We start from the raw sequence: 19,701 nt of genomic DNA, 5'->3' as shown, positions 1-19,701 counted from the left end.
GTTATGAATTTTTGGATTGATCTAGGTAGCGATTGAGTTTGGTATGAAGTTGAATGTTCAATTGGCATATACACATGGAAAAGAAAAAAGTAGAACCTGAACGCCCCAGATGTAGTCAACAGTGATATGATATATCAGATATCAGGGCTCATAGAGCGGTTTATTCCTTCTTTTTGGAAGACTTGGACTTCTTCTCCTTCTTCTCGGATTTGTCCTTCTTTTCTTTCTTCACCTTCTTCTCCTTCTTCGGACTCTCAACGTGCACGTCGACAGTCTCAGGCTCCTCGACCGCCTCAACGGCCGACACAGCCACAGGAATGGAAGCATTCACTGGCTCATCAAAGTACGAATGCGGCAGAGACTGTCCCTGTCGCTCGGCCTCGCTCAGCCGCGCCTCCTCCTCATCACCCAACATAGTTCCCTCAATACTGAGGAACCCACGATCCCTCTCAGACCCAGGAATAACATCGACATCGACAACACGGAAGCGCACGGAGCCGCGCACCCGATGGCCCGAAACAGACTGGAAATAGCCTGAATGCGCAGACTCCTCCTCCTCGCCCTCGAGCGGCATCTCCTCCTCATCCAGCGCAGCAGGCTGGAAGCCCTCCTTCTCGGCGTCGAAATCCGCCATATCCTTATCGGACGCGGAGTCCTCGTCCGTGGCCGTAGCCTCGGCCTCCTCACCAGGAGGAACCCACTTCCAGTTCGACGGCAGGCGCTTGCGCTCAATGCCAACGGAGAACAAGTTGAAGACTACCGCGCCGAGGAAACCATCGGACTGAACGTTGACCCAGCCGTCGAGGATCTGGCCGCGCTCCGGCTTGAAGACCAGGAATGTAGCAGTCAGGTAGACGTATAGCACGCCGTACTCGTCGGCTGTCCTGGCGAGGGTGAGAGGCTGCGGGTTCTCGGATGGTGTGGACGTGGGTGAGGGCGGCTTGCTTGAGATTGAGGCGTTGGAGTACGCCATCACCACGCCTTTCAGTGGTGGGTAGTAGGTGAGCAGGAGGGGGGAGAGGTGCTCTGCTAGCAGAGAGGCTAGGGCATGAGTTGGGGAGATCGAGATTGGCGAGAGAGGGAGGTAGAGGGTTGCTTTTTTAAGGGAAAAGGGAGACTCCGGGGTAACAGGAGCAGCAGCAGTTGCAGTAGCAGTAGCAGCTTGCTTGCGCTTTTTTGTTGGTGATGAGGCGGTTGTCTTGGATTTGCGCTTGCGCTCTGCTTCTGCGGTGCGCAGGGGCAGGGCGTCGATATCCATTGCATCGACTGCCATTGTCGCAATTGGGCGCTCCACGGAGCGTTCGATGTGGAGGGATTGAGTGCTTCTTGAAGTCGAGAACTTTTTTCTTTTTTTTTCTTTTGGCTTTTGGTATACCATTTTGGGAAGGCGGTCGGATGAGCGGTGTCGGTGGGCGCCAGATGGCCCCAGACTACTATTTTGGGGTCGAACACTCGGCGCTTCCTTTGATCTTTTGTTTGATATGGTGATTTTGGGATTCAGGGGAATCTGAGTATTTACAATGGCATCATCACTGTTGCCCTTTATTGGGTGGGCCGTTCTTCCTAACGTGAGTGTGCACTGTTACAAAGTCAACAACGGAACCGGAGCTAATATACAAAGCATAGTATGCCACGTCTTTCCTTCAAAGTGTCTATTATGGTATGACCATACGTGCAGGGGACCCAAAGCCAGCACCTCAGTCAGAACGGTATGAGCGTCATCGCCGCCGCATCTTTATTTTCGTGATCACCAGTTACCTCCTCTACACGCTCTATGAGACATTCTACCAAGTCCAGCTGGCGGGTGACTATTACCAAGCGCTAGGCGTGTCACCATTCGCCGATGAACGAGCAATCAAGTCGCGGTTCCGCAGACTTGCTGCCCAATACCATCCTGACAAAGTCGGAATCGACAGCGGCGCCGAGTCTTACTTCTTGTACATTCGACGGGCCCAGGAGACACTGGTGGATCCAGTGAAGCGCTTCGCATATGATAGATTTGGAACAGATATGCTCAACTGGGGCGAGCAGAAGACCATGCGCGATTACTTGATGACCTCATTAACCAAGTCAATTGTGCCACAGTATATCGGCGGATTTGTCACGATGATGCTCCTGAACTGGCTGTGGTGGGCGAATTGGGGACGCTACGTGAGTACAACCACCAAACTCAGATTTCCAATTTCCAAATCTAACATTGATCCAGTGGCGATTTATCACATTCGGCGCCCTCCTCACCCTCGAACTGGGCCTGATCACACACCCCCAAGCAGTATTCATGCCAACCACTTACCTCCCTGACATAATACAAGCCTACCTCCCCAAAAACTCTTTTTATCTCCTCCCCTTTCAGATCCTGACACTTGCCCGCCGCGCATCGATCATGCTGCACATCTTCATCTCGCAGGCTGCCCCTCCCTCCGCCAAAACAGCTGCGACTGGAACTGGAGATAAAATCTCTCCGCAGACCATGCAGAAAATGGGCCAGTTGGTGCAGTTGAGCCGCGCCACTGATGCCGAGGCCACTAGAATCATGCAGATGGGACTGGCTCCTTTCCGCGGTGACCGTGAGAGTGTCTCGACCCTCCGAAGGGGTATGAAGGAAGGGCTGATCCTCGCTGGAGTGAGGTCTAGTCCTGTGGTACAGCAGGCTGTGGCAAATGTCATGGAACTACGGAAGGCTGAGAACAAGCATGACTGATAGACTACTTAAAATACTATTGAGTTGAGTAGAAATGTATATTATTGTTGATAACGATCCGGTTTTCTGTTGAACGCTATGAGCCCACATGAAATTCTATACTCTTGTACAATCGACCCTTACGGCTTGGTTACTCTACTAGTTGTTAAACTGGGAAGCTTAAAGAAGGTATTGAAGGAATCCGGTCTCATAAAAATTGCCACTGATACAAGGAACAATGCCTCACACTTTGACAAAACCCATAAAGCTTCAAACCCTCTGCAGTCGGAATTTCATCCCCATCAACCCTCCCATGAATCCTCCCACCTCAGAGCCCATTATGCCGATTGTGCTGAGGTTATCGAACCCGCCACGGTCACAGTTGGTTGCAATGGGATTATGGTTGTGGGTATCGAATCGGTGGAAGATTGCCAAACTGTGCCGATTGTCCTGAAGTTCAGAGAACCCGCCACGGTCACAATTTGGTCTGTCAGCAAGCTTCGTCAGAACAAGTCTTATCAACAACATGGCGTTGATCAGACACCATGTTGTTGATAAGACGTGGTGTCAACGTGTTATTGAGACGTGATGTTGAGGAAATATGAAGTAGACTAGACATAACGTAGGTCAGCTATCAATTTGATGTGCTATGATGATGTTGACAGCAAAGAGAATGTCATGAAAGACGAATGAAATGTGTTGTTGAGACGTAACAACGTTGATCAGACAACATGATGTTGATCAGGCACCATGTTGTTGATGGGACGTGCTTGTCAATGTGTGGTGAGACATGATGTTGATGAACCATGATGAAGTTGGTCAAGCATGAAGTGGATAAACCACCAAGAGGCTGATGGAAGTTAGGATGAACAAAGATGACGAAGTTGGGGAGATGTAAGAAGGAAGAAGAGAAGAAGAGAAGAAAGGAGAAGAAGGGGCTATTTATAGGTTTGGGAGCTCCAGGTTGTTTTCTGAATGGGAAGGAAAGTACTCCCATGTCTTGACTCTTACAGATCACTAGAACAGTGACTTCCAGAGTACCTTCCTCATGGCCACTGCATCACCCCGCCAACAATTGGAAGGTTCCCCCAAGACTTTCGGAGATGTAGTTTAGAGTCAGCACCCTGATAAAATAGTAGCAGCACAGCTTGAAAAGTCCATTGCCACCAGATACGCGCATTCCGTATTGAAGCATCAGCACATTGAGCTTAGAAAGTCCACGATCGAAATGTAGGCCAGTCTTCTTGATTCCCAACGCCTCAAGACTATCTACATGAGGTTTTCTTTGCCGTCAAGCTCTGGGGCATACTAGAGAAGCAGATATTCCAGTGTCTTGGGGAGAATGCGTGCTGTCTTCGAGTCCGTCAGTCCTAACTCAGGCACCACATATCCCAGTGCAAGCCTGCAGGCATCCAACCGTAGACGAACCCGTAGTCCCGTAGGCAACGCCAAAGACGGATCCAACGACCAATATGTCCCTAGATACCTTAGCCAAGCGCAAAGCTGTTTCTTCTCGGCCTCGAACTCCCTGGAGACCATACCAACAGCGTTCAAGTCCAGTGCAGCTTCGTCTTCCACGCAGTCGATCATCACGGCCAAGTTTGCATGAAGAAATGATTCGTTTGTTTCGAGATTTGAGGTGCGGTGGGTGTCGGGGACGAAAAATTTTGCAGATTCCAGTCGTTCAGCGTGCCGGGTTTCAAGTCGTGACACAACATCCGGGATAAAACATTTGAGGCACGTGCTCACCTAATCATACAGTAGATAGATGAGCCAGTGCAGTGGGAATACTGTGAGGCTATTCGTGGAGTGAATGAGCTTATCCGTTCGGGATAGTCCAAGTCGCTGTCTTCTACGCGAATTCTTCATGGACCTAAAATGAGTGCTACCGTGAGACCATCAGATGCAAGAAGACGCTAGTATTGTGTTGGTTGTGATAGATGCTACTAGGTATAGAAGATGAGAGACAGCCAGCGACAAGGACAACGATGTGTCGATGACCATGAGATGATACGTTAAGGTTGAGACGCAGAGGCAACGTCCGTTATCGAGCGTATGACATCTTTCCGGTCCATAGTGAGAGCATGAAGACATATATTGCTATCGATGATTGGAGTGAAAGCTACACAAGCGGATGGGGGCTATGAGAAAAGGAGAGAGAGCTACATCAATCCATATACTTACATTGAACTTGTATACCAAGTATCAAGCATTCGTTGATATGAGACCAACATGTAATTTTCGCGGGGCTGCTATACTCGGTGCGAATATCGCGAGTCCTCGACGAAGCTGAGGTCAATCCTTGGACAGTCATGCGCATGTGAACTACTCTTCTTGTATTCGTCCGTTCAAACATGTCCTTACTCGATGTGGCTTCGATTTCTGTGCGCCTGAGAATATAGTCTCGAAGTCAAGGGTCCATTGCTTTGTTGATAATGACGGCCTTTTGAGGGCATAATGTGGCTCACTGTAGATCCCCGAGTAGGCGCCGTGGGTGGGGACAGATCCCAAGACCTGGGTCTTGAGCTCCTTTTGAACTGCATGGTGATATCATGGGGTTAGTCGATTATTCGAAGACGCTCGATAATCGAGAGGCCTCGGTCGAAGCTTCATTGGCTGCATATGTATGTTTCGCTATTTTGCTGGGATGTGCCCAAGTGGAAATCAGACGACAAAGAGCTCGAGGTCGAACCAAAATCTGTCCAACAAAACGTGGACGTGAAACTTGGCGCCATACAATTCACCGAATTTCAAGAGGAACAGCGAGTAGACGCAAGGGCCATTCTCGGCATTTTGTACCATTGTAGACTCGGTAATGTTTCCCTTAACTTCCAGCCCTAAACCTTCCGAGCGTTCCAAGATTGAACAGAATGACTAACGGAGCTTGGCGGGTGAAGTGGTTGTGTCCCCGGTCAAGCGGGTAAATTGTAGGAGATACGTGTGTATACGTATGTACGTCGTGCGTAATTTGGGTATGGCAGGACTTCCACCGTGGTGACTTTTTTGGCGTCATTTCACAGTTAGTGTCCAGTGTAATTGGTAAGAGTGCGAGACATCATGCGGTCAGTTTGAGCGATTTTCGGGACACAGCGGGTTTAGAATGAGATCCATCGAGTAAGAAACTTTGTACCGTTGAAGATCGCTTCTTGACGATGAGACTTTCGACTATTGAGATCGATATGATGAATAACATATACAGATAGAATTAAGACCATCACTAGTCAAGAGTGATAGAGGAGAAGAAAAAGAAGTATAGGTATGGTCATAACCCCGTGTATGATACTCCATACAAGTAGTTGTTGATGGTAAAATACGAAAAGTCCTTACCAAACCGAAGGAAAGAGAAATGCCCTTTTTCACTGAATGACCCCCTGTGCTTCATTCTTTTCGAATTAAAAAAAACCATGGGATCCACGACGCCCTCTTTTACTTCGCCCCCCCTTCCATTTCACTTTTCTCTTCCCCCCATCCCTCATACTATGATCTCTTCATCAACCACATCCCATCAACAACCCTGACGGGGAAACAGGCTACGGTCGTGACATTTAACAAACTTCTTTAATATTACTACATCATGCCTGCTAGTACACCAAATAGTCGCCGAGGAAAGAATTCCTCCTTGACAATCGTCCTCAAGCTATCATCCAGCTCCCTCGCCCAGTTCGTCCAAACCCCAGAACAAAAAGACCGCTCGTCGCCAGCCTCCTCCGACCACCAAGTTCGCCCATCATCTGCCGACAACGGCTCCGACGACGCAAATTCCACTCCCGCCACGGGGGCAACACCAGGCGACACACCGCGTCGGAAAGGGGTCCCGGGCCCCAAACCAGGCAACAAGCGCCCAAACGGTCAAACAGACTCCAAGTCGCGCGGACGACCAGGTCCCAAGAAGAAGCCCAAGCTGTAAGCAATTCCAACCCCAATCTCCATTCTACTCTCAATCAAACTCAATCCCCCACCTGTTGATCACAGCTAACACCCCACCAGTGAAGAAGGCGACAAACTCCCCGCCGCCCAGCGCCTTGGACCAAAAGCCAACACCGGCGCCATAAACGCGGGTCTGCGCGCCCTCGACCGCACTGGTGCCGCATGCCGCAAATGGGAACGCAAGCCCCTACAGCTCCGCAGCTTCACCGGGATCATGTGGCAGCTGCCTTCATGGCGCACCCCGGGTTTGTCCAAGGATATGGATTCCAGTGAGAGCAAGATGCTACCGGAGCTTAGCAGTGCTGTGCCCAGTGAGAAGAGTGGGGATGGGGATGTGACCCCTGCGCTGATTGAGCCTTCGTCGCCGGCGATTATGGCTTGAGTTTTTTGTATCATAGATTTTATGGGTTTATGGGTTTGGCGCTGGCTGGGATCGGGGGTTTGTATCATAATTTTTGGTGGTATCTGAAATGTTTGCTCGGATGAGCGTCCTTTTTTCTTCTAATCTGTTCGAGATTTGTATATGCGGATACATCATAGGGCAATGGACATGCTAACATGTCATGCCATGGGAACATATCTCCAGGCCTATATTAGGATAAAATATAGCCAACATATGTAGACAAAGGCCTTGTCTTGTCCGAAGCAAGAGGGGCTCGTGACATATACCTTGTCTATGTACACTTAGACCTAAGTACATGGACTATGTATACTTCTCACTTCTTCCCCGCTATATGTTTCCTGTTCTTTGTCGCGATCAGACAACTTTCTGTTTTCTTTGATCTGATCTGTTTTACGGAGTACCACTTGCGACAACTCGATCACCCGTTGTTTTCTTGCATTTGCCCTCGTGTATTCACACGCACTCGCATAACTCTCATCCACGCACCTCTACTGATCCTTGCTTAATTCCACGCATGTTCCCGTCGATATCGATGCGCACTTAACCTTTTTCTACCAATATCAAATTTACTTACCTATTACACAGACATACCCGAAAACGGAAGACTCCAAAAAGACCGGAACGTGGCTGATAATTTGGGGGGCGACCCGCGAACGACCATGAGCGATCCTTTCCCCCATCCGGTGGAGCTCGAGCTCCATACCCCATCTCCTCCATCCCACGACGCTCCTCCTACGCCTCAGTAGTTTCCGGCAACGCATTTTCCCTCTCCAACCTCAACTCCCTCTACCCACACGGAGTCCCAAGGACTCCATTCAGCGTGGATGCCGACATGCAAATGAACTCCGCCTGGAGAAACACGGAAGAATCCCTGCCGCCCTATTCCCGCAAATATGCCGGATTCCTCCAATCTGACATCCCAGCCCTCATCGACCCCCCATTCCTGATCCCCTCCTACCTCCGCAACTCCCGCTACATCGCCCGCCTCGAGTCCGCCCACGGAGCGAAACAAACAAAGGATGCAAACCCGCCTCTGTCCGCTTCCTCAAGCAATGTTCATCTCCCTCGCATGGCCCCGTCGCACCGAGGCATGACTTACGATATCATAGAGAAGGAACCGCCTGTCGCGGATCCCCTCTCCCCGCTGCCCAGCCAGTGGAGCGTCGCGGACAAATACGCCGGCTTGGAATTGAGTAATGATAATTTCGATGTGCGGTACACCGGTCCCGTTCACAAGCATGACCATGAGGCTGCTGCTTTACGCGCGGACCACCCCATGCCGCCGCAGTGTGGGATCTACTACTTTGAAGTCAAAGTTGAGTCTAAGCCGAAGGAAGGGTATGTGGTCTGTCTGTTCTGGGTGGTTGGATTTCGCTGACGTAGCGCAGGATGATCGGTATTGGATTCTCCAGTCCAAAGGCGTCTGTAGAAAGGCTTCCCGGCTGGGAGCAGGAATCCTGGGCTTATCATGGGGATGACGGGAAGTCGTTTTTCGGAGAGAGTCAGGGCCAAGGACGGGCGTATGGACCGACTTTTGGGGTTGGTGATACCGTGGGCTGTGGAGTGAACTTTTCTACGGGGTCCGCGTTCTTCACTAAGAACGGCATTTTCTTGGGTATGTCTCGGACTATGGGGGACGTGAATGAAGCTGACGAGAACAGGGAATGCGTTCCACGAACTGCGAAACGTGAAGCTTTATCCTTCTGTAGGAATGAAGAAATTGCCACCCGTACATCTCAAAGCGAACTTTGGACAGGAGCCTTTCGTTTTTGATATCGATAGCATGGTCAGGGTATGTGGTGGACAACCCCAGTTTCAGCGAATTATACTAATCTCCACCAGCAAGAGAGACTGGCCATCCAAAATGAGATTAATGCCACATCAACAACGAATCTCCAACCACCACTGGACGAATCAACCCTCCTACAAGAACTAGTGGCTCAGTTCCTCGCCCACGACGGCTACGTAGAGACAGCACGTGCCTTTGCCGAAGAAGTCGCCACAGAAACTATGGCTCTACAAAACGGCCGCAACGAGCCATTAAAGAAATATGAAGTAGAAGAAGACCACGAAGCCATCAACAGGAACAGTACGTCCCCTTCGCCTCATCCATACCTCATACCTATAGAGAGAAACTTAACAACCCCAGAAATCCGCTCCGCAATCCTAGACGGCGACATCGACAAAGCGCTCAAACACACAAAAGCCTACTACACAAACGTACTCGACGAAAATCCCCAGATCCACTTCAAGCTGCGCTGCCGCAAATTCCTCGAAATGATGCGTCGCTCTAACGAACTCAGTAATCGTCCATCATCAGCACACTCCAACGAACACGCCGTCTTCGATCACGAGATGGAACTCGACGACGACACTGACTCATCTGCTTTCAACGCCCTGCTTACAGAAGCCGTGCAGTACGGCCAGCAGCTACGCGCCGATTATCCTAATGATGAGAACGGTGGCGATAAGAAACTACTCGATGATATCTTCTCGCTCGTCGCGTATCCGGATCCCAAGAAATCAGTTAATGGGCATTATCTTGAAACGAAGGGGCGGGTGGCTGTGGCTGAGGAGTTGAACTCGGCGATTCTGGGTATGTTTCTTTTTTTTCCCTTGGTGGTTGATTTGGTGCTAATGGTTGCGGTTACAGTGTCGTTGGGCAAGTCCTCTGCTGCGGCGTTGGAAAGGTTATACCAGCAGACAGAGGTGTTGGTTAATGAAATCAGTGAAGACGGCGGCGCTGGGGCGTTCATTAATGTGCGGAATGATGTTTTGCTTTGATGGGCGCTTGGCTTGGGCTTTTTCTTTTTCTTTTCTTATTCCTCTTTGTTGTTCATTTCTGGGCCAAGTCGCTGTCTGTGGTGGGTTTTTGATTTCCTCACTTGCTGTCTTGGTCTTGTCACGTGTGGTTCTTCGTATCTTTTATCGAGCATTAGGTTGCATTCAAACTCGATTGGATTTCGAGTGTTACGTTGTTCCTTGGACCCTTTTGTTCTTTTTAATAATTCCCTGGATTCTGTTCTTGGTCTCATTTCCAAGACCATATAAAAAACAGGGGGATTTGAATCATGTGAATTGGTTCTGTATGAAACAGGTATGGTTTGTTGGTTATTTGGAGTATTAGTTGGTAAGAAAGAGTGTTGGGGTTTCACCGGTTGACTAGGTTAGGTCTGCTCGAAGATACTATTAGCTGCTACCTATTTAGTTGGTCAACAGGTTTCAAAGAGTTTGTTCAAATAATTCTATATATAATAGATGAGTCAAAGTGATATACCAGGCTAGGTTCTATGTAGTAAGACGTTGCCTTCGTGTTTGATCTCATTTGGATTGTGGTGTATCCGGATCTCATATTTCGAGTATAGTAATTTGGTATTCACAAAAGCAATATACCGATATTTCTATCCCCTGCAGGAACTAAGTCACCGTATTTTCCTTTCATTGCATCTCGACCATAGCCGTTATATATCATTGGTCTATCCGTCCCACGATCCAAAGTGTATTGAATTTTTACCTGATAGGTGGAGGTACAGTGGGGCGAGTCTTGGCAGTATGCCAGAGGCACATCTTCATCGCTTTATCCCTAGTATGTGCCCAAGTAGACATCGAGTCCGTTTGAATCTCACGATAATCACGTAGACTCTTATATCCAACGTACCATGCCGAATTCCACATAGGGCTCAGCGTCTGTGAAACCGTGGAGCCGTCAAACCTTATGCTGCCTTACATAATCCAGGAACTGCTTATTCATCTCCGCCAGCGAAGTTGGGCATCTCCGCTCTCCAAAAAAGACAACCTGCAGATGCATCCCCCGTGTTACTTGACCTGTGGGCTTCTCTGATGATTGAGAGCTTTCTCTCCACACCTAGCTCCTAAGGGGCACATTCTCAGCATGGATTCCCACCCGCATAGCTCGGGAGCTCTCAGCATTCCGACCTATTCAAGCACTTCTACCACCCTTCGTTGCTGCTGTGGCCGCAATGATTGCGCTTTGCTTGAGCATAACAATATAGCGCTTGAGGGTCTGGAAAAAGATCTTGAGACAGCGGCAAGACTCGGTCAGGTACGTATCATTAAATATCAGCCCAATTTTTGCGATGCAGTTTGGTTGGGTAGGACTAGCCGCCAGCTCCTCTGCTCAGCTCAGCCATGCATGTTTGATATCTGATATATCATTTCCGTCATTCCTCACAAACACTACTTTGATTCCTCTTTTGTGGTTTACTTTTTGTTGTTTTTAATTTGTTCCTTTCAGACTGCGCACGTCAGTGTATCAGTCTTAATTTCATACTCTCATGGCCGCCAAATATCGATCTCCCATTCTTTCACATTGCGTTGGCGTCCGTCATGGCTACCTTTCACGATTATACTGCCGAGGCAGGATGTTTGGGGCCGTCCTCGCTGACTTTTTCTTTACAGGCCTTGCTCCATCGTCATGAAAGTTACATGGCTGAGGCGGAAGAGGACCGTCACCGCTTGGTCACCAGCATTGACGATCTAGAGCGCGAAAAGAAAGAAGTGCAGGCGGAAAACGCGCGCATTATCGAAGAAAATCGCAGCTTGTTGGAGCAACTCGACGCCCTCAATAGAGCCGTCGCCGAGTCTGACGACCATGTCAAGTCCCTCACCAACACGTTAGAAAGCACCGAGTGTGAGCTGCGAAGATTGACGGTGGCTGCGACGCGCGCTGCAGAGCTTGAGGCGCAGTTAGCTCTCATGGAGACCGAGCAGTCGAAACTCCAGGAAAGCCTTACTTCCGCGCGCGAAGACGAGAAATCGGCCCTCCAGCGGTGGAGGCAAGCAGAGTGCAACGTGCGTGACCTTCATGATCAAGTCGACCGCATCGAAAAAGAAGCACGCGAAGAGAGCGAACGACATACCGAGCTGGTAGAGCGCATGGAGCGGAAGAGGGCCGTCGAGCGCGAGCTGGATAATGCAGCTGGGCGTCTCAAGGGCGCCGCTGCAGCCTCCGAATTAAATCGCAACGCTGGTGGCACCAACGTGGTGTCCCGCTTTGTCAAGGATATACTACAGGACAACGCCAATCTGCAAGTTGGGATCATAGAGCTACGCGAATTACTTGACAACTCGAACGAAGAAGTGAAAAATCTACGGGAACAGGTCATGTCTCATCAGCCGCTGGCCGGCGTCGATGAAGAAAATGCGCAGCCCAGGTCTTCCACAACTCTGAGCGAGGAGCTTGAAGCAAAAGAAGAACGCCGCGTGTCCCAGGAATTCCATATACACCACCACTACCATACACCAACGCAAGCTGCAAAGAAAGAGAAAGCTCCGCTGAATCGCCGTGTCAAGAAACGCCGTCCTGCTCTGGGAAGCCCGGTTGCAATGCACTCTGCCGTCCGATCCCAGTCGCCTCGAAGAGTCCTCCATCGTTCTCAGTCTTCCGGTTCATCGATGTCAACTATCCTGTCCCACACTTCTGTCTCCATCCCACCTCAATCGTCCCGCCGCTGGTCATTACAATCACATGCGCCAGACTCACTGGCAAGCTCTCCACAGTCCGCGTTTCGACCATCGTCAATATTTGACCGCGTTGAACGTTGTTCTGAATTCTCGCAACCTACCAGCCCCGAAAGTACTGTGTTTTCCTCTCCTTTGATGGGAGTACGGAACTTGAAGGGTCTTGATATGTCTTTCCGTCCGATGGGTGGCTTTGATGATAACGATCCCGAGTCTATGCCTTTCGAAGATGATATCTACAGCCGAGATTTCCACAATCCAGGCGACAATAATAGACAACCCGCCATCCCAGAAGAATCCGAGTCATCGCCATCTGTGGCCTACTTTGACACATCCGTACAGGCCCCTCGCCCAGTCCCCGACGATGACATTTGTAACATGCACGTACAGCCCTCAGGAATACGCAGATCCTCTTCACACGACAGTTTACTCTCCGTTGCAGGGATGGACATCCACACGCCCCAAACCCGCCACCTGCGAATGGGCGACTGGCACCCCGGCATGAAAATCCCTCGACGCATTCTATCCCCCAGCGTCGAATTAGTCTCAACACCCCCAATCATCTCCGCCCCCTCCATCCAAGCAGACCGCGCCACAAGCTCAACATACACATCCCAATCACTCCTCGCTTCGATGGCCGTAGGAACCAAATCTGATACGGCCTCCGTCGTATCCTCAGACAGCACCAGCACAGCCTCAACAACCACAGGCCGCAAAGCCACATTAGGCCGCCGCGTCGGAGGCTGGGTCCTAGGCAGGTGGGGCATGGCACCTGTCTCCGGTGACCCACATGATCCAGCAGACTCGCCCAATACATCTGTCGCCTCTTCCCCTTCTACAACGACCCCCGTTCTCAAACCAGACCCTCTGGCTCTCCGCTTCAGATACCCAGGCGTGAACCAGAAAGGCCCGATAATGGGCTTGCGACCGCCACCTGCTGCGCCGGTTTCTCTCCATCCGACAGGACTAGATGAGGATTTGCTGCGGGAGAGTTTGGCCGAATAGTAGCTAGATTCTTTGCGTTGGATGCAGATGCAGATTCTCTGCTGTTTTTCTTTTAGCGTACACTCATCTTGCTCTTGCATTTACTCCCCTTTTTCATACCTTGCATTCTGGTATTACGTTTTGATTGCATTTTCTGGTCTCGGTCTCGGTTTCGATGGCGTGTGCGATTGCGAACTTGATACCCATGGATTTGTCTTTGCTTTGCTCGACTTGTCTAGCTGATACTCTCTTTCTTTTTTTGGTTGTTGGTCGCTAGACTTGATGCTTCATGAGTATTCCAATATCATATTTGTCTCGTCAAACAATTAGCTTTGATTTAGACATTGAATTGAGTCTCAAATATTGGAAGCAGCTTATATCAAAGTCAATACACTGTAGTAATATTGAGGCTACTCTGCTGCTATAAATACATAATCAAATGGCCAAAAATGTTGAGCTAGTCCTCAAAAAGACCTGCGGAGAAATGAAACTAAATTGAGTGGTATTTAGAATGTCGCCAAACTTCGTAGAAGAGTGTACTTTGGTCAAATGTTGCAATATCAATCAATATTGTCAATCCTTTTCTATCATGCTCTATATTCATACTCGTTACCTCGTAACGTAGACATTGGTGTGTGCTTATTTTGTCCGCGAGATCCGATATGTCCTGATTGGAATGCTGGTCGAGTGGAAGAACCCTGTTTGGTCTTTTGAAGGTGTAGACTCGAAGGGAAGAGTCTCAACGGCGAAAGTGTTTGTTTCTGTCAAGTCAGCGAGGCACTCAATCCATCCGCAAAAGATACTCACCACATCCATTCAAGAAAGTCCGGAACGTATCCTCGTTGCGCAACGTCGCAGCAATGATAAATTGCTGAACACCATAATTCTCGAAAAGATCCCGCACAGTAGACAGCAACAAGGGAACGAGATCGGAATCATAGATCTGGAAATATCAGCAAATGCACCATTCAATCGCCCACCAAAAAACCCACCAAATCAGCTCCAAGCGCAATATCAAATTTCAACCCGTCACCAGCAACACCATCTAGCTCCCCAGTCCTTTCCAACGGCGTTCCCCACTCCCAAACAGCCGGGTAGATTGGAATGCCCTCTCTCCCATCGAGATTATACCGCACACAAGCACGAATATTATCAATCAAGAAGGGCTCCCGGTCCGTAACAACAACACTCTCAACACCAAGATGGCGCGCACAGAAAAGAGCAAGGAATCCCGTCCCAGCGCCGAGCTCGATAACCCTCTTGCCGCGCAGTGTCTCGCCGGCCTCAGAGGCAAGAAATGAGCCGAGATGCAGCGCTGCTTCCCAGGTTCGGTTGCCCGTCGTGCCGCCGGAGAGAATAAGACCTCGTGATTCGGAGGTCGTTACTGTGAGCGTGGGCTTGTTGGGTGCTGTATATTTTACTAAAGAGAGTTGTTGGGCTTGTTCAAGAGATGAGGGTTTTGGCTGGGAAAGTAGGGTGCTCCAGCACTCCATGAGATTGTCGTTTAATTCCTGGATTATGTATTAGATCAGGTATAATTGGGGGTTTTTGCATATTTTGCATGGATGTCATGATTAGTGTTAGGAATTGGGGTTGGAATAGGAATGATTGATCTTGGGGTTTGCATACATCCTGCTCTGGGTCAGTGATTGATTCCTCGATTCGTGAGATAATCTGTTTCAGAACTCGGCTTCGGTAGCTGTTTGGTGGAATGGGAAAGATAGTTTCGTCGAACATGTACTCGTATAATGCTGTTTGTACATCTGGTTGGACAAGCACTGAGCCTGGCGGGATATCCAGATGGTGTAGTTCCACCAGTTGGAAGTACTGAGCTGCTAATTTATGAATGGAATTCATATTCAAACATCGAAAATGAAGCATAGAATCAAAATTATATTGCAGATCAATGCGATATCATTGGAGAGTGGGGAGATGAGTCAGAAGTGACATAATCAGCGCTGAGTAACCGCTAACAACCTCAGGCAGAAAGGCGGACTTAGTCATTGCCTGAGGCATCATGGCAAACTTTCCCAAACAGGCTAGCGTCTCCCCTAGCCGAGCCCACACCACACGAAAATTGAAAGTTGGACATCCTCAGTGACCCCGTCGACACTTCCTCCATCCAACGCACACACCAAAATGGCCGACACTCCCGTCACTCTGCGGACTCGCAAGTTCATCCGCAACCCTCTGCTTGCCCGCAAGCAGATGGTCGTGTAAGAACCCCCTGAATTTTTCCCCTTGGAATCTGTGTGTGGTGGAAAATACATATCGAGTGCGCGCATATTGAAATCGGACGACACACCCTCGAGAAAGAAAAAAAAAAAAAGAAGCCACAATCGGAATACACACAACGCACACAGAAACCATATCAACAACCAGAAAACATCGATCTGACATATTTTCGCGAATCTAGGGACGTCCTCCACCCCAACCGCCCCAACGTCTCCAAGGACGAGCTCCGTGAGAAGTTGGCCGACCTGTACAAGTCCAACAAGGACCAGGTCTCCGTCTTCGGTTTCCGCACACAGTACGGTGGCGGTAAGAGCACCGGCTTTGCCCTCGTCTACGACTCCGCCGAGGCCCTCAAGAAGTTCGAGCCCCACTACCGTCTCGTTCGCATCGGTGCCGCCTCCAAGATCGAGAAGGCTTCCCGCCAGCAGCGTATGTGCCACCATCACCGTCAATTCAATTCCCGAAGCACCCCCACTAATCATAATCCTCTTTTACAGGCAAGCAACGGAAGAACCGCTCCAAGAAGTTCCGCGGTGTCGCCAAGGTCAAGGGCCCCAAGAAGAGCAAGGATTAAGCGTGTCATCAATCTCTCGCACGAATCATGGACTGATACGATTGGCGAGGATGGTTGCGGCTTTGGCTCTGGAGTTTCCCGCCTGGCTTCTATAGCTTCTATATGGAGACAGGTGCGGTCGGTCGTGTGTGGGGGTGGTTTATCTTCCTTTTCAGCGAACATCAGACTAAAACCCAAAATGATGCCCGTTGATTGGTGAAGATCGTGGAAACTCTTTTCTTCCTGTTCCTGATGCCGGTGATTCCCGTTGAGAAAAAAAAAAGGCCAGATGACCCGTCAGTAAGCAGGGCGTCTGTGTCGAGGTTCTTTGTGTGTATTTTTTTGGGGGTCATCGGTTTCCACAGGGTTATGAGAATCCGGGCTTCGGCTGTTTGCCCGGGATGAAATTACATTTTACTTGTTTCTCTTCACTCGGGCTCTGTAGGTGATTCTCCTGTAGACGGGAAGTAGTCTAGGACCTTTGTACATTTGATATGTGGCTTGCGTGAAGTGTCCACTATCCCATGCATGCATAATAGTTATGTAGCGATCCAGATCGTCTATACTGCTTGTTCGTGCTGATCGACTTCTCCCATCAACCCCGTACAATCAACCACCTCACAACCAACTAACTAGGTACCTATACAAGCATTGATACGAACTCTCCGCCAAAGTCGATCTCATTTCCCGGAAGCACCCTGTACCACCCGGGTCGATTCAGAACATCCGATGCACCAATTGCACTCGAAGATACGATCCGCCATAGCAAAGAACTATATCGGCAATCCAACGAACATATAGGTAACACCATCGAAAGACTCCGAGGTCTGCAATCCGCGTGAGAGATGCAGGCACATTGTCTTCGATCGTGTGACGGGTTTTACAATCACACAACCTAAACATATTCATCATTATATTCTATTCCTTTGTTTAATTGGTTTTGATTGTCCGAGTTCAAAGCTGTCACATATCGACATGTGCCTTTGGGTCACCTGGTGCTCTGCTACTGTGAGATTTACTTGCAGGGTAATTGAGATGGTAGGGTGGTAGGCGTCGACGTGTCTGGGTGATGCGTCATATATTTCCCTATTAGGCAGGACACTCGCTGGATGCATCGGACACATGGTGTTCGTGACCATTCTACAGGGTACTGGGGTTGATGATTTAAGAGGTCTCGTGGCTGCTCTAACACTACATCGATATATCGAATATTGCAAGGACAGTAATGATGATTAGTCAATATATTATCAGGCACCACTTCAGATATAGCGACGGCGCAAATGTGATAAGAATAGGAAACACAAGATAATGACCTTCCACATACTACACAAAACCAAAGAGCCCAACGTCGCCTAGATATATGTTGCGGACACAAGATATCACAGGAGTCTCTCGGCAGTAAACGAAAACAGAAAAGCTTTCCCACCAACGACTAAAACATGATCAAAAAAACAAAACAAGCCAATATTGGAAGACACGAAATAGATATAAATCACCACATATATTGGAGTATTAGGGGATTATGGCAAGACCAGTATGACAGGATGGACCACGTTATACCAGACAACCTTCCCATGGGATTTGGATTATTTGAAGCAGAAGGCAGAATCGCAGAAAAACAATAGAAAAACAATAGAAAAGCAAAGCAAAGCAAGAAGCAAGATAAACAGGCAAAAAAACAATCCATTACAGAAGGGCAGACATAAGAACCATTCGGGTATCTCTTTTGTATGAAAGAACCAACCAACAGGAGCAAACCCAACCCAAGCAAGCAAAGCCAACGCAATCAGTAAGCGTCCTGATGACCGAGCGGCAAAGTAGGCGCACGATGCACATCAAGACGCCCATAGTCAGCCATGGAATCCGGCAAAAAAGAATACGAGTCCGGATGTCGGACGCGCGTATACGCAAGGCCGTTCATGAGGGTTGCGCGCTCGTTCTTCCGCCCGCTGCTGTACCCGTACACGTCTGGGGTGCAGTCTGATGAGAGGGCCAGCACGCGCTGCCCTGCGTCGCGGTAGCGCCGGTCAGTGCTGTAGTCTAGTTCCTCGAGGTAGGGGGTTGGTGCTGGGATGGGGGTTGGCTCGTCGGTTGTTGCCATCGGGATGTAGTTGAAGACTAGGTCTGGGTCGTCGGATTTGATGCGTGGTTGCGAGTGCGGTTGGGGCTGAGTTTGTTGATAGGGCATTCTTTCTGGGTAGCGGGGCCAGAAGGGTTTGGTGTCGGTCATGAGGAGGTCTGGGGGGCTTGGGCGGGATGTTGGGGTTGGAAGGGTGCGGTCTGTGTCCGGGTAGGTTGTTGGTGCGTCGGTTGAGATGACTTGGGGGACTTGGACTTGGGCCTGGGGTTGGGATTGGGGTAGGACGAAGTTGTAGGCTTGGGGCATGGGCTCTTCGAAGAACTCGCTGGTTGCGGGTCTTAGGGCTGGATCCCAGCGGTTGGCCCATGGGTAGTCTGCTGGGTTGTTGGAGAGCAGGTAGTTTGATGGATGGGGATAGGTTGATGATTGATCATCATAGTTCAGAGAGTCCATGACGGGTTGTCGTGAGAAGTTGGACTGGGAATGATCCATGTCGTACTCTTCTCGTTGGTATGGAGCCCGTATTTGAGGAGAGCCCATGGAGAGAAGGGTTGATCTCCCGTTTGTTGATTTTACGAAGCATCTTGCTACCTCTTCCGGAGATAGAGAGTTGACCTGCGTGGTAAATTAGATTGGAAGTGATAATGAGGTAGGAGGTTGAGGGGCTTACTCTTGAGTACTGGCATTCGGTAGCTCCCACAGTACGGCAGCTTGTACAGGCCAGGCCGGTGTTGAGATCACCGTTGCACTTGATCTTTCTTTTCCGGCATCGATTGCACTAGGTGAAGTCAGAGGCTGGAGGGTTTCAATACTTTATATCAAGGTCACCTTACTGCAACTAGAGCTCTCTTTCTCTGTTTCCGGGACTTTTCATCCCGGTCAATGACAACAGTGCGCTCTTGCTTGACCACGCGCATTGAACGAGCAGAGAGGTTATCGTTCCGGACATCCATGTCCAAACTGTCATAGGAATGATCCATGGTGAACTATAGAAAGTATTTTCAAAGAATGTGAAAGATAAAACGGAAGTTCACCGTGCTATAAATGAGAAAGGAGAAAGGAGAAAGATGTCTCTGGGAGATAGGGCTAGATTTAAGCCATATTTTGGTAACAATCGGTGTGATCGACTATGTATGCCCCTGTTTATTTTTCTAGAGGCTTCAGATGAAGACATATACGTCAAAAGTACCAATTGTTTCTTTTTCCTGGAAAATGCTCTAAATTCTTTTTAACCGTTTCGTATATTTCCGATTTTTATTCAAGGGGAAATGATATGCACTGTTCCGGTTCAGATGCCATAGTATGATGAAAGACCTTAGTAGGCCTTTTATCAAATGAGGTTTCACAACGTAACGTCA

General features: G+C 49.3%; 10 protein-coding genes across 10 annotated transcripts; 5 read left to right on the top strand and 5 right to left on the bottom strand.

Annotated features, from left to right (window-relative positions):
- Positions 1-160: 160 nt before the first annotated feature.
- Positions 161-1,273, bottom strand: N7529_001751 (DNA-directed RNA polymerase I subunit RPA43; the record flags this gene model as incomplete). The annotated part of the gene is made up of 1 exon (XM_057237282.1): positions 161-1,273. The coding sequence occupies one exon, from the start codon at positions 1,271-1,273 to the stop codon at positions 161-163; it is 1,113 nt and encodes a 370-aa protein (XP_057101969.1).
- A 247-nt stretch (positions 1,274-1,520) lies between these two features.
- Positions 1,521-2,701, top strand: N7529_001750 (J domain-containing protein; the record flags this gene model as incomplete). Its single annotated transcript, XM_057237281.1, has 3 exons — positions 1,521-1,568; positions 1,627-2,151; positions 2,207-2,701. The coding sequence occupies 3 exons, from the start codon at positions 1,521-1,523 to the stop codon at positions 2,699-2,701; spliced, it is 1,068 nt and encodes a 355-aa protein (XP_057101968.1).
- Positions 2,702-2,950: 249 nt separating this feature from the next.
- N7529_001749 (uncharacterized protein) lies at positions 2,951-3,208 on the bottom strand (the record flags this gene model as incomplete). Its single annotated transcript, XM_057237280.1, has 1 exon — positions 2,951-3,208. The coding sequence occupies one exon, from the start codon at positions 3,206-3,208 to the stop codon at positions 2,951-2,953; it is 258 nt and encodes an 85-aa protein (XP_057101967.1).
- A 780-nt stretch (positions 3,209-3,988) lies between these two features.
- Positions 3,989-4,270, bottom strand: N7529_001748 (uncharacterized protein; the record flags this gene model as incomplete). The annotated part of the gene is made up of 1 exon (XM_057237279.1): positions 3,989-4,270. One exon carries the CDS (start codon positions 4,268-4,270, stop codon positions 3,989-3,991), a length of 282 nt encoding a protein of 93 aa, XP_057101966.1.
- Positions 4,271-6,254: 1,984 nt separating this feature from the next.
- N7529_001747 (uncharacterized protein) lies at positions 6,255-6,989 on the top strand (the record flags this gene model as incomplete). Its single annotated transcript, XM_057237278.1, has 2 exons — positions 6,255-6,583; positions 6,668-6,989. 2 exons carry the CDS (start codon positions 6,255-6,257, stop codon positions 6,987-6,989), a joined length of 651 nt encoding a protein of 216 aa, XP_057101965.1.
- Positions 6,990-7,842: 853 nt separating this feature from the next.
- On the top strand, positions 7,843-9,794 carry N7529_001746 (uncharacterized protein; the record flags this gene model as incomplete). Its single annotated transcript, XM_057237277.1, has 6 exons — positions 7,843-8,348; positions 8,399-8,625; positions 8,672-8,802; positions 8,853-9,099; positions 9,160-9,606; positions 9,664-9,794. 6 exons carry the CDS (start codon positions 7,843-7,845, stop codon positions 9,792-9,794), a joined length of 1,689 nt encoding a protein of 562 aa, XP_057101964.1.
- A 1,108-nt stretch (positions 9,795-10,902) lies between these two features.
- On the top strand, positions 10,903-13,496 carry N7529_001745 (uncharacterized protein; the record flags this gene model as incomplete). The annotated part of the gene is made up of 2 exons (XM_057237276.1): positions 10,903-11,122; positions 11,266-13,496. 2 exons carry the CDS (start codon positions 10,903-10,905, stop codon positions 13,494-13,496), a joined length of 2,451 nt encoding a protein of 816 aa, XP_057101963.1.
- A 618-nt stretch (positions 13,497-14,114) lies between these two features.
- On the bottom strand, positions 14,115-15,332 carry N7529_001744 (protein-lysine N-methyltransferase; the record flags this gene model as incomplete). The annotated part of the gene is made up of 4 exons (XM_057237275.1): positions 14,115-14,236; positions 14,283-14,418; positions 14,468-14,986; positions 15,105-15,332. 4 exons carry the CDS (start codon positions 15,330-15,332, stop codon positions 14,115-14,117), a joined length of 1,005 nt encoding a protein of 334 aa, XP_057101962.1.
- Positions 15,333-15,614: 282 nt separating this feature from the next.
- On the top strand, positions 15,615-16,284 carry N7529_001743 (40S ribosomal protein eS24; the record flags this gene model as incomplete). Its single annotated transcript, XM_057237274.1, has 3 exons — positions 15,615-15,691; positions 15,892-16,139; positions 16,208-16,284. 3 exons carry the CDS (start codon positions 15,615-15,617, stop codon positions 16,282-16,284), a joined length of 402 nt encoding a protein of 133 aa, XP_057101961.1.
- Positions 16,285-18,049: 1,765 nt separating this feature from the next.
- On the bottom strand, positions 18,050-19,323 carry N7529_001742 (uncharacterized protein; the record flags this gene model as incomplete). The annotated part of the gene is made up of 3 exons (XM_057237273.1): positions 18,050-18,958; positions 19,014-19,121; positions 19,177-19,323. 3 exons carry the CDS (start codon positions 19,321-19,323, stop codon positions 18,050-18,052), a joined length of 1,164 nt encoding a protein of 387 aa, XP_057101960.1.
- Positions 19,324-19,701: the final 378 nt, after the last annotated feature.

The sequence above is a fragment of the Penicillium soppii genome, assembly GCF_028829465.1.
Source record: "Penicillium soppii strain IBT 18220 chromosome Unknown utg000002l, whole genome shotgun sequence".
Classification (NCBI taxonomy): domain Eukaryota; kingdom Fungi; phylum Ascomycota; class Eurotiomycetes; order Eurotiales; family Aspergillaceae; genus Penicillium; species Penicillium soppii.
This window is presented reverse-complemented; position numbering and strand designations above follow the sequence as displayed.